The sequence below is a fragment of the Dermochelys coriacea genome, chromosome 12, assembly GCF_009764565.3.
Source record: "Dermochelys coriacea isolate rDerCor1 chromosome 12, rDerCor1.pri.v4, whole genome shotgun sequence".
NCBI lineage: Eukaryota > Metazoa > Chordata > Testudines > Dermochelyidae > Dermochelys > Dermochelys coriacea.
In genome coordinates, this window is record NC_050079.1 from 35,630,186 (window position 1) to 35,643,370 (window position 13,185).

Sequence of the window (13,185 nt, forward strand, 5' to 3'; positions counted from 1 at the left end):
AGTGGTTGTATTCACGTTCTCATATTTAGACACGTCAAGTTCTTCACACAGCTTTGTAGACTAGCCTCGGTCTCCATTAGAGAAATTTTGTGCTGGTGGAAGTATCTTGAATGACACCCCTGCAAACCCCTAATGCACCTGTGTCAAGCAAGGTTTACGTGGGTGTGTTTTATTACCAGACTAAGTCATAGCAATATAAAACCTCCTTTACACTGGTGCATAGATGGTTGTGCTACTGTTACTAGAGCAGAACTCCTATTTTCTGAACTAACTGGGGAGTGAGGAGTTCATAAAATCCAAAAGTTCATAAAACGGAATGTGTCCAAATTAGAGCAGGGCCAGTACCTCAGTTAATTTTTAATCAGTCAGTGATAGTGTACATAACTAGTAATGAATGGATACAGTGTACCTGATTTCTCTTTGTCTGAGAGAACTTCTTTGCTGCCAAATCTCTCAGCCTTTAAAAATTGTACAGCTGCTTGGCCATTAACTGAAGGATTGAAGTCACATTTGGCAGCCAAAAGATGGGTCATATAACTGGTCCGTTTATAAGATCAGTGCTCATAAAATCGGGGTTCAGTTGTAGAACAATGTCATTACATCAGTGCAAATTTCTCTAATGTAGACAGGGCCTAATCTGAATATTCTTGCCCAGCACAAACATGAAGCTGACCCACTGTGTTCCCCTTTTCTTCCCTCACTCCTGGGCAGATCTGTTGTTTCTCACTGGCCTGTCGTCTTCAGTTTTTATTGTGTCAGAGCTCATCAAAGTGTGTGAAAAGCATTGCTGCAGAACAAAGAAAGTGAAGATTCTTCATGAAGTATAACGGATGCAGACGTCTCTAAAGAATGTTCTTTTTGAATTAAAATACCATTTTGTAATTCAAATGCGTCCTTCTGTGACTGACTGCAAATTCTTGTGGAAAGTATTAAAGTGAATCTAGGTCGACAGCCCATCCCATATCAGATAATATTCCTGCCACTTTCTTCACCCAGGCTATTTTAAGTGGTCTGCCCTGGGGCGTAAACACTACCTCTGTTGCACAGATTTATATATATTTTCATAATAGGTTGACCAGTTCGTTTGAGCTGGAGTTATCGCTCTGCGTAATGTGGCGATGCATCTCTACAGAACAATCTACTGCACACGGCTGATGTTTGGTTATTTAAATCACAAGGATTTTTGTTAATAAAATCTGGATTTAAAATGTTAACTAGTGATTGTCTGAGGGAGAATCTTACTATTACTTAAGCAGTAACCTCCACTTTTAAAAATGTCTTTTCATTCTTTTGCCTTTACTACCAGGACACCTTCACCCATTTCTCTTGGTGAATGCTGTGCCTATTGGAGCCCAGACCAACTGACATTGATTCAGCAAAGTCTGAAGCAAGTGCCTAGCTTGAAACTACTTCTATTCATTCTTAAAGAGCTTTACATGCTTAGGTACTTTGCTGAATAGGGACTTAAAGGGGGCTTGTTTTTAGGTTGTCCTCCCCATCAGGCTGCAGAATCCATGCCTTTCAGCTGACTTCACCTTATGGGAGTGTAATAAAGCAAGATACTCAGCAGCCCCACCTGTGACTCAGCACTGCTCTTCCTGTCTTCTTTCACACCCCTCCAGGAATCTTTAGATCAAAAGCTTCTTGGGTTTACGGATTGTGGGCTAGATTTGTAAAGGTAGTTAAGCATTGCTGTGCTCAACATTGCAATGTCAACTGATTTAGGAACCTAGATCTCATTTTTAACAGGGATTTAAGCACTTAGGAGACTAAATCCCATTGACAATCGATGGGGTTTAGGCTCCTAAATGCTTCTATCCCTTTTGAAAATGAGATTTAGGTTCCTAAATCAGTTAGGTGTTGCAATGCCAAATACAGTGATAGAGCACAATGGAAAGACAGTCAGGCTGACCTAGGAGTTACTGTGCTTCATCATTCAAAGACTTTTACCATAGCCTAAGACAGAGGTTGTGATACAGCATACTGCTGGCCAGTAGATAAGGTGCACAAATTTTTGGTGGGAGCGAGTTGTTGTTAAAACATGGAACAACAATGAAAACCTAAGAGGGGATGTTTTCATTGCTAGCTCATTCCTTTCTACATCCTTGCACTGGAATGCAGTGCTGCATGGGAATCAACGTTGGACTTGACAGAAAGACCAGGGGGGCAAAACACTCACTAAATATTCACTTGCAAATGGACTGCTTGTTTTGTACACTGGCACGTTCAGTTTCTGCACCCCACATCTACAGCTTAGCAGATTTAGTTAAATCTTAAAAAAAAAAAAACCTTCCTAACTGCAAGAATAGCAGGACAATGGACAGACTGCCTAGGGAGGCTGTAGACTCTCCTTCACTGTTGGGGCTTACAAAAGGAGGCTGGATAGCCATCTGTCTTGGATGGTTTAGATACAATAAATCTACATCTTGGCAGGGGGTTTAGACTAGAGGGGCCTTGTGGCCCCTTCTACCAAAGATTCTATGTAATTATAGAACTTTGAGTTTCATTTCCATACAAAAGATATTTCTGAAATACTTTTTGGAACATCACTCTATCCATAAGTTTGCCCTCTTCATTAAAGTTACACTCCCTGAGGTATGAGATTATATTTTAGTAGTTCTTAAAATAAAGGGAGTTTTTGTTCACTTTGTTTTAACAGGGTGGAGAGGGCTGGGCTGGGCAAGGTTATTGTGGCAGAATACAACTTTTGCTCTACAGTAAGCACTCCGTAAGCAATTACAACATCCAAAGTTCCTTATTCACTTACCAGGAAATGCCTTGTTTCAGCATCATCTTGCTGGGCAAGTCTGTAAATAGATTCTCCTTCAGAACACTCACTAAGAGCACCATACTGTTAGATTTCGCTCTCCCACCCCACCCACCTTCACCTTATATGATCTGATTTAAAGATAAAAAGTCCAACTCCTCAAAGGTCACAAATCACAGGACTTCAAAGCAGTCAAATGCAGTGCTGATTTACAACAGGATGTTGCCCAACATGAATTTCCTTGACCATACCAAGCCAGTGTGGCTTTTTGCTCTGACTCAGACTGGTTCAAAGAAAGACAAGTCAGCTCTTAGATATTAAATTTTTGGTGAAGAGCAGTTTTCTATAATTCACTTAACAAAATTAAATACAACCAACCAACATAGCTATTCTTTGGTGACAATAGCCTCCACTTGTTCCTGCTTACCATAAAACATGAACTGGCTCTTTTAGTTTAAAAAATGTCTTAAAAAAAAATCCGTAGAACTTAGTAAACTTTTCTTTAGAAGATTCCAGAAATGCAGCAATCTCTGGGGTGGAACCCAGAAGCTATAACAGCCTCAGTCCACACTATACAATCATCTAGTACACGCAGCGAATATAGCTAATTGAAATTGTTGGGGAATTTCAGGAGGCAGGATGTAAAAAAAAAACCCGTTGATAGAAGAACAAATACATTTATTAATTTATTTTCATACAGCAGTTCAGCAACATATTTAAATGTATTATAAAAACATCAGAGGGAAAAATGTGTAAAAAAGTTCAGTATAATTACTCAACACAGAATTTTGGGCACATTAAGACTCTGGAACCTAACTTGATCATTTAGATAACATATAAGATTAACAATTTAGGCCAACCTATGCTGATGAATAGGTACCACATATACGCTACCCGATATTATGGGTAGGGTATAAAATGCATAGATGATTACCAGGGTCTACAGCAGGAGGGATTTGTCCATGTTCCCCTTTCAACAATAATTTATATATTATAATCATGAATACTACCTACTTCTCACATTATAAAGTGAAGGCACAAATACAAGCTAATTTGAATGTTCTACTTTGGCACCCAATAAAAAAGTACCAGATAGCTAAGGGTACACCAGAAAATACTTTCATTAGAGTTCATCGGAACCTGATCAAAGTAGTAAATGACCATATACACTGTTAAAGTATATTTTATGCACCATGCAGTGTCAACAGTGGAAATCTAGACCCTTTATATGACAATGAATCCAGTCTAATACAAAGATGCTTTGATGTGATCTTCTGCTTTACTGGGAGAAAGATACCTCAGTTATACATATCAATAAAGAGATAAATACTGATTTTCAATTCCCCATATCACTTGCTGGGTGAAAATTTAGTCTCAGTAGAGTGGTTTTTTCGACAAGTATATTACACAGCTAAAGGGTTAGCATACTCAAGGTAGTGAAATATTCATAGCTATGAATGGATTATATTAGAAAAAAGCCCTGAATGTACTGATTGTAGCTATACAGCCACAGGGCAAGTGTTGTAAATACAGAGAAGGAGCCAAAAAAAGTAGTGTATCAGAGGTCACCTATTTTTTAAAAAAATAGTGATTGTTGATTTCATTGCAACAAAATCTGTAATAAGAAAATATTTTCAAAAGTTATAGACATTAACTCTAACATTTTTAAGGCATTTTATAGGTTTTTAGATGTATGACTCTTTGTGGCATAATCGCACACTCCAGTCTCAAGCGAGACTACCTCTGAAGGCATTTTCCAAGACAATTTCCATTGACATCAATGGGAGTTATGCTGAGTAGAAACACAGGACTGGCCCACTGAAAGGAGTCTTTGCGGTTGAATCCCTGAATGACTCTAAGACTATTTTACAATGGGCCAAATTCTGTGCTGGCTTATTAATTAAGTGAAACTTGACTCAAATGAAGTCTAGCATAAGTCAGGGCAGAACTGGATGCAGTATATACAGAGTTCTATGTTTCTGCGTACAATCATATATTTATAGAAAAGCTGAGCTTAGAAATAGATCCTAATTTGAAGCAGCTTTTACAGCAACAAAGAAAATTAAGCACAGTCTTTATAAAGACGGGACTGTTCTACAGATACATTTTAAAATGTTAACAACTTGTACTCTGCATAGACATTTAAATAATGAAGCTGATTTCACTGCATGCAAGGAATTATTTTCAGCAGAGGTATCAAAAGCTTGACTTCTTTGAAATTCTATATACAGTAAAAGTTAATACACTGGTGACTAAGCAGCAATAATAATATTTGTACTTAATATCTGCATGCAGAGAAGAAAATGAACCTATTGCAAATGCTGTCAAATTTATTTCCAGCTACAACCAGGACTTAGCCAGCTATCTAAATTCCCACTCTTCCAAAAGAAACCACCTGCAGTCATAACATCTTCCTGGATCTAACTATTACACGAGTACTCTTTACACTGTATTTTTGTTTCAGCTAATTATACAAGTGGAAACAGATGAGAAAATATCCTGTCCAAGGAATATCAACACTTGATGGGATCAGGCAGAACAATCCATGTTAAATGGGTCTTTTTAGTTGTCATCATCATCTTTAATCTGCTCTCGCAAACCATCGCTCTGACGACTTTTTCCAGTCATTTCTAACAAGGCCTGAGCCTCGGGGTCTGTATCCAGGATGCTCTTCTTACCCTTATCTTAAAGAAAAGCAAAAAGGCAATTTAAATGTCATCACAAATGTCAGCAAGTCAGGTCACAAGTAATGAAGCCCTGATTATCCATAAGCTGTTCATTTAGTTTTAAAGATTGCTATGATGATTTCCCAGGTGCATGTAAACAGAAAAGATTCACTAGGGACATACCAATTACCTTTGCGCCGCTTCAGTGACACAAGACAGCTGTAAAGTTGGCTTAGCAAGCCAGTTTACTGTTTATGGTTGCTTTCGGTCACAAACCAGTCAGAGTATACTGGTTAATCTGACCCAATATTTCAAGTGCAGATGTGAACTTTTAAGTGATTCAAATACAATTTGACAGTCTTCCTAAAAGACTAGTTCTGTTTCTATTTACAGATGTGTGTGCAGTGTATAGCCTCTGGGCATGTTTACATAATGTGAAAAGAAAGTATCAGCTGCGTAAAATAGACAACGTAACAGGCACAACTGAGGAAGATTTACTATACAAAAGACAGAGTCCCCAACCTGGCCTCAGGAGCAGAGAAACTTTCATAGTCTATTTATGCACGTCTTCTTCACTTGTTCTTATTGAAACCAAGTCCCACAAAGATTTCCTGCATACCTGACTAAATGATGGCTGTCTTAACACTCGAAATAATCCCACTCCTCTTTGGTATTTTACATGCTTCAAATATATAGCATCGGGGAGTCATTTAAAAGGATTACAGTAACACAGCCAATGTTTCATAGAGACAGTTGCAGTAGTCGTGGTTTGTTTCATTTATGCTTCTCGTTCCAGTTGGCATATGTACTTTGTGCTTTAAATTTCTGAAAGTGTTTAGCTGCCATAGCAATAGGGGCCAAAGAAATACATAAAATATGATTTCTCACAATCTGGACAAAAAGTCAACGTATTTAAAACATCAAAGAAATATGTTAAATATATTCTCCCTTGTACGTTTCTACACATGCAAGTTAATTCTGCCAGCTTTTGAAACACTGTATTCACTTACCACTGCGCTTTCTGGGAGATCTCCCACTGCCCACACCTCCATGGCATCTAGCATAAAGTTTTCATTAGCAGACAGCTGAGGACTGTTGTAGGTGGTACATCTAGGTTTTGCTTTGCTGTGTCCCTTGCCATAGTTACCATCTATCCAGAGCCCAAAGTAATCATGCTGTCCTCCCATGCCCTGTGAAATAAATCGTCACATTCAATACTTATTAAACCAGAAACTAGGCCAGGGCTCGGGGTAGATTGTAAGTTGCTAGTTTCAGTATTTATGGCTAAATTTCCAAAGCTGGTAAAATGGGGCATTTCAAATAAGCTTGTGTTTACATAGCTAAATTGTATCTTTGTGTATGCAAACTATCTGTACAATACCCACCTTGCAGGTCCTACAGGAGCATGACAATTCTGCAGACACATCAGCTGTACCTTGCTTTGGAAATGTAACCCGCTATGTAGTCTAACAGCTACTGTTTGTTTGACAACATGCCCGTTTTAACAAGGCGATACACATTTTAGCCAAGTCTTTCCCATTTAAAGCAACAAGTACAATTTGATGTGGCTTTCTTTAAAGCAACATTTCACTGGGACGCAGTGATTACCGAAGTAACTATTGAGGCAATGCTGACACATTCTGTCTTAAAACATTTGCCTGCTTGTTTAAAATAACTGAAATCCATCATGGTGCTGAGGACTGGTGCAAAGTCTTCTTCACCTGTAAGACCCTGTGTGGGACTGAATAGAGAACTTCCAGAGGGTAGTCACACAGAGAGAGACTCTACAACCCTTGTGCACTGTTTTTGATGGGGGTTTCTTTATGCCAGCCAGGCATAAACCAGTGAGAAGAGACTAAGGATGGGTCATCTGGATCTTCAATTATGCAGGTCTAGGGAATCTAACACCATGTAAATAGTGTGGACATGTACAACCAACTCTTCCAGCCAAAAGGCTAGAGTGGCAGCATCCGGAGGACTGCATGCCAACTTTGAATACTGTTCCCAACCTGAGGATATATTCCGCTCCTTTACTCCCCAGAAACTTCACCTGCCCAAAACCCAGTTACTTGGGTTAGAAATGCATGAAATGGATTTTACCCTAAACAGTTTACTGTTTAAATATGAACATCAGATGTAAATAATCAGATAAACTGGCATCTATACTCTGAATGAAAATGTATTAAGGTGAGAAATCCTCGTAGGAAAAAGCTGAGCTAATACACAAGGTGAAAAGGTGAAAACTTCCTTTAAGAAACACAGCACATGAAATAGGTCAGCTTAAAAAGGCAGAAACAAAAACACAAGATGCTTTCAAAGACCAGCCACGAATCTGATTTCCAAACTGTCATTTCTTAGTACTTACGAGTCCATTTGGGATAGTTTGCTGTCCATGATTCAAATACATGAAGTGGTCATTGTATCCAGTGTATGTGTGCACCATGAGAGAGGGAGAAATGGAAAACAAAAAGCATCTGTTGTCACCTATAAATTGCAGCAGTGTAAAGTGTCAGAGACAAAACAATGGACAAAGTGTGACTTACTTATGAATAGGACAGGAAAGCAAGATCCCAAAAAGAAGCAGCAAAACAATTCAGAACAAGTACTGATATGTCAGCAGCGCCAGTACGGATGTTTAGTCAAGACACATAGCCAAAGTCTGTTCTCTGTTATAACTGTGCAGCACCACAGACATCAATGGGATTGCATGGCTGTAAATGAGGGCAGAATCCGGGGATCATGGGTATGTTTGATTACTATGTAAGGACTGGGCTACCCACAAAACATGCATGGGATCACCTACATAGTTTTTAAATGCGTTTAGTTACAGCAGTGCAAACCCCTATATGTGGACACTCTTGGTTCTATCTACAACTGGGATGTATCACTTCAGCTTGATCGACATAAAAAACACTTTTAGTTAAGCTTGATGCAAGTTTTGTATGTAGAGAAGGCCTAAGGGACTGATGCTTCACCGCCTTGCACCACTGTTGTTATTTACACCTGTACAAGCTAGGTGTAAAATGCCATCTAATCAGCATGAAGCATATTATCTTTATTTTGCACAGGTGTATTTACACACAGTACAAGACATTGCTGAACTGGGGCCTAATTTGTGAAAATGTAGGCCCTGATTCGCCAAAGTATGTGCTTAAGTACTTTGCTGAATCAAGACTTCCGCTAGCATTTCCCTTGAGTTTAAGAAACTCAGAACTAAAAATGTGAAACAATATCTTGGATAATGCCCTACTGAACAGTTGGCAAGGAATCCAGACTAAAAGGTTAATTAAAACCAACAAGGTTTTAAAAATGAGTGATATGGAGTATAATGAGTAAATATATAACTTAGGGAGTTGTATTAATAAATGAGAATGTTCAACAGGGTAAATTATCTATTAAGTCAATGCAAACAGAGTTTCTATACTCACAAATCAATTGTCTCTGCAAAATTTCACAAGGATTTTAATCAAACCTCATTTTCCTATCTAATTTATCAGGTCAAGGTGTGCTTGAATCAATATCTACAAGTTAAAAAGTGTCCCCTGCAATATGATGTCACTGGTTTCTGTAACCTGTCTGCCATAACTGTTCTCTAAGGGCAAGTGCTAAAGATCTGTTGCATGAATTCTCACCAGAAAATAACTGTGATAATGCATAAGGCAAGCTGCATTTGAAAAGAAAATGACTTGGCCATTTAAAATTCTTCAAATCCTCTCCTCTCAAATTTCAGCCAGCCCAAACCCACATGATTACCAACTGGCATGGCAATATATTTTGTAAGTTAACCTGCTGGAGTGAGAGAAACAGAAAAATCATACTTATATGTTACCTTGTATATATTTTTTCTTCAGTTACTACTTCAAAAGCTAAAGTCCCCTCTGCCCAAGTTTTGTAAAGGGAAAATAAAGGGTTTAGCTAGCATGAGCGGGAGCTTTTAGCTCCAAGGGAAACCCCTTGTTGCTGTATTTTAAACAGGAACATAAATATCCATCCATCCATATACAGAAAAATCAATCTGTTAGATGTAAACATGCAGAGACAAATTCTGCTGAGCTTCAGCAATGTAAATCTGGAGTCATTCCAGTGTAGGGTGACCAGATGTCCTGATTTTTTAGGGACAGTCCTGACTTTTGAGTCTTTTTCTTATATAGGCTCCTATTACCCCTACCCCATGTCCCGATTTTTCACATTTGCTGTCTGCTCACCGTATTCCAGTGATACAGAACAGATTTTGGCCACATGTGTGTATTGGTATATCTTTTACTATGGAGAGCAACAGCTAAACAAACGTAAGACTGCCATCTAGCGGACGTTTATTTTGATCTATTAAATAATGAAGTTTGGTGGGCCACATTCTTCTCTCGTTTACACCAATGGAGCTCCAGTAAAGTCAGTGGGTAGAACTGAAAAGAGAATTTGTTCTAGGGTATTTATTTTGTGGTCAGTAAGTCCTGCGGATTTAAAAATTGTCAATGAATAACAGATACAAACTATAAAGCAATCATCAGTACTGGATCTGAGTTCGCAATAGGGCAGAGGAACTAGCCAGGTTTTTACCAATATACAGAATTATAATTTCATTTTGAAGTAAGGAAGCAAGCATTCCCTCATTTTAGAAAAGCATGATATGTGTTACTCCAGTAAAACTACTGAGTTCAGGAAGTGGATATAGAAAGGTATTCCTGCTAACCAACATGCAATGCAACAGATATCAATGAACCACACATCAATGACCAGGGTGGCTACATTCTGGTCTTGTTAGAGCATCAACCCAGGTGAAGAGACATTTTCTAAGGGAAACAATAAATGAAAGAGAGAATGGTTTGATTAAACTATGTTTTGTAAGGGGTCATCTACTGGATGCTGTCTTACCAATATTATGGGCAACTCTGTATATGAGAAAACAGAAAATAAAGAGTGGAGAAGAACTACAGGGTCAACAAATTATTCTTCCACTGAGACAGATAAGCTTTTGAAATTAAGTCAAAAGATAGCCACATGTTAAAATTTGGAAGAGGACAGATTCAACTGTCTTGCAAGAGTTCCTTCCCCTTCGCTCCCTTGATAAAGTCTTCATTAACACATCCCATGCTGCTACTCTAAGCCATGAGATTTTTGCAGAAAAATAAATAAATTCTTACCTTGAAATTGTGGTTTAACTTCCCATGATTCTGATGCAAACCCACCAAAGATATATCCATCCAAGTCCTTTAAGACCAATATACAGGGACCCTTGTTTATGATTTGCCCACAGAGCTGTGAAAAACTTTCTCCGTGAACCCGAGAAGAAAACAAAAGCCTCCACTTGTGCTGTCGCTCCGAGGGCAGATGGGAGTTGATGTATATGATGGATGGGATGTCAAGAAGACTAACAAATCCACTTCCTTTGATGCCCTTGCACTTTGGAACCAAATTGACTATGTTGTTAGCCTGATCTGGGAGTGAATGCAGGACAAGGAGCCCCTGCCTGATGATAACACTGAGAAAAGTAGAGATCTGTGGAACTTGGAACACCCAGTTCGCAATGGTACTTTGATCACACATGGCATCCATGAGAGGAGGTCCCGAGAGTTTCTTCCCATCTACACAATAAACACATTAACACAAGATAACTTGTACATTTCTCACAAGGGATCTGCAAAGCTGCTTATAGCATCCAAGTCTATATCTTCCCCAAGTATATAATTACTTGCCTTCTAATTTTTATGGTGGAAACACTTATTCACATTTGTTCATTATTTCAACAAATAATGAACGGCATATGGAAGAAGCTAATACTGTCTGCAAGATTAAGTAAACATATGCGTTGGAAAGGGGCATAGCTCTTGGTAACTTGGGACATCCTCTAGCTGTGTTGGAAAGATGGTTGAGAAATATGATGTCTCAGTTACAACGTATCAGATGGCTTCTACAAGATGAAAGATCTAATACTATGGCATAGCAAAGCATGGTCTCGTTCATCCAGCATAAGCAAAGACTGCCATAAAGGGATATAAATGCACCAAAACACCAATCAACTGTAAGCCAAGTAATTCTACAATGGTGATGAGGCCTAATGAGATAAAACACGTAGCTATAAATCTGCATTACTACAAATTAGATTGAATTGGGAATTCAAATCCAAACTGTTCCCAAATTCCATCAAGAAGGGTAGGTGGGTAATTACAATCCCCAGATCTGAATTCAACCCTCTCGTTGTGGTTCTTGATCTGAATTTCTAACTCCAGGTCAGAAAGCGCAAATATCTTGCAAGAACAGCTGACTCTGCAATACTTACAACATTTTGGCATAAATTATTTCAGTATTTTCCTTACCTTCAAGTGTCAGTTCTGATAACAGCTGAGAAGCCAGAGCCTTTACTCCACTGGTAGGATCTTGAGTCTTCTCCAGATTCCAGCCCTTCAGCAGATTCCTGTAGCTCAGTACATGAACTACAGAGGTGATCACATCCTCTGTGAACTTAAAGGGCATAACATTGCCATTACAACCTTAATTCCATATTTAAAAGAAAATTGCCAAGAACACCGCAAAGCACCCCACAAGGGCATTAATCAGTGCTTATTGCAGTGATCTGGATGTCGTTGCCATTCGTAAATATTATGAATAACACCTGTCTGCTATAGTTAAATGTCATAAATAATCATAGGTTTCAGAGTAGCAGCCTTATTAGTCTGTATCCACAAAAAGAAAAGAAGGACTTGTGGCACCTTAGAAACTAACAAATTTATTTGAGCATGTAGTTCACAAAAGCTTATGCTCAAATAAATAATCATAGTTCACATTTATTAAGCACCTTTCCCCCAATGACCTCAAGTATAAATCTTAATTCTCAAACATCCTTCCATGTTATAGTAACTTTTACACATGGGTAAACTGAGAAGAAACAAAGCGTCAGAGAGTGTAATTTACAATCTAGCCCATATTGGGGGTGAAGTGGAGCTACACTGCCCCCAAAGGAACTTGGGAGTGATTGGGCTGAATCATCCCTTTTGTTTGTGCAGCTTGTTCTCCCTTTGTGCTATTGTACAGCCCCTTTGGGTGTATGAACCCTGAGTGTGCCTTGAGGGGGCAGTCTATATGCTCCTCCTAGTGCAGCCGCAGACTCTTGAGACAGGTTCACAGGGGGCAGAGAGGAAAAGGCCTATGTACTTCCATCCCCACAGCACCCTGCACTACTGCCATACGCAATCTGTCCCTAAAATGATTTGCCCAAGGTCAGAGTGAGCGAGTGGCTAAGCTAGAAAAAGAACCCAGGAGTCCTGAATTCCAGTCCTAACCACTACCTCCCCAAAACATTTAAGAAAACAAAAACGAAAATACCCACAAATGATTTTTTCCTTTACCTCTTGGATTTGTTTTCCCTTCACAGGCCCTTCGGTACTAGATATCATTCTCATTATTATGCTACTCTTCTCCTCTACATTGCCTTTTAAAAGGGCTGACATAAAAATTATGAACTGCTCCTTAACAATCTGTTCACTTGACCCCGATGACTTCCCAGTCAGGTCAACACTTTTCATTCCACTGTATACCCTAAAGGTCATTTGCTCCGGTAATGCTTCCTGGACATGGGCCTGTCAGAGAAAGAAGAGTTAAGGACAGATTTTTAACTAGGAAGAACAAGACTTTTATACGCCGCTTAAACAGTCCAGCTAATCTGTGCCTAGCTTTACTGGTGAGGAACTGAATATCCCACTATCTAATATGTATTACAGCAGGGACTGGCAACCTTTGGCACAGGGTCCGCCAGGG

The 13,185-nt window shown here is 39.0% G+C and overlaps 2 protein-coding genes across 7 annotated transcripts in view; one reads left to right on the forward strand and one right to left on the reverse strand.

Annotated features, from left to right (window-relative positions):
• The window catches only part of ATP2C2 (ATPase secretory pathway Ca2+ transporting 2), a 43,048-nt gene extending 42,018 nt beyond the window's left edge, over positions 1–1,030 (forward strand). For both annotated transcript variants that reach the window (XM_038368776.1, XM_038368775.1), the window contains one exon: positions 712–1,030. In XM_038368776.1, coding sequence (XP_038224704.1) covers positions 712–827 — 116 coding nt within the window. In that variant the 3' untranslated portion in view covers positions 828–1,030. The remainder of the gene's footprint in view (positions 1–711) is intronic.
• A 2,396-nt stretch (positions 1,031–3,426) lies between these two features.
• Positions 3,427–13,185, reverse strand: part of MEAK7 (MTOR associated protein, eak-7 homolog) — a 33,818-nt gene continuing 24,059 nt past the window's right edge. For 3 of the 5 annotated variants that reach the window (XM_043494804.1, XM_038368433.2, XM_038368434.2), the window contains 6 exons: positions 12,777–13,007; positions 11,748–11,892; positions 10,575–11,015; positions 7,799–7,917; positions 6,444–6,623; positions 3,427–5,451 (listed from right to left, as the gene is read on the reverse strand). In XM_043494804.1, the coding sequence (XP_043350739.1) occupies positions 5,398–5,451; positions 6,444–6,623; positions 7,799–7,917; positions 10,575–11,015; positions 11,748–11,892; positions 12,777–13,007 (1,170 nt within the window). In that variant the 3' untranslated portion in view covers positions 3,427–5,397. Of the gene's footprint in view, positions 5,452–6,439; positions 6,624–7,798; positions 7,918–10,574; positions 11,016–11,747; positions 11,893–12,776; positions 13,008–13,185 lie in introns of all 5 variants that reach the window. The other 2 variants (XM_043494806.1, XM_043494805.1) reach the window with 2 other exon arrangements.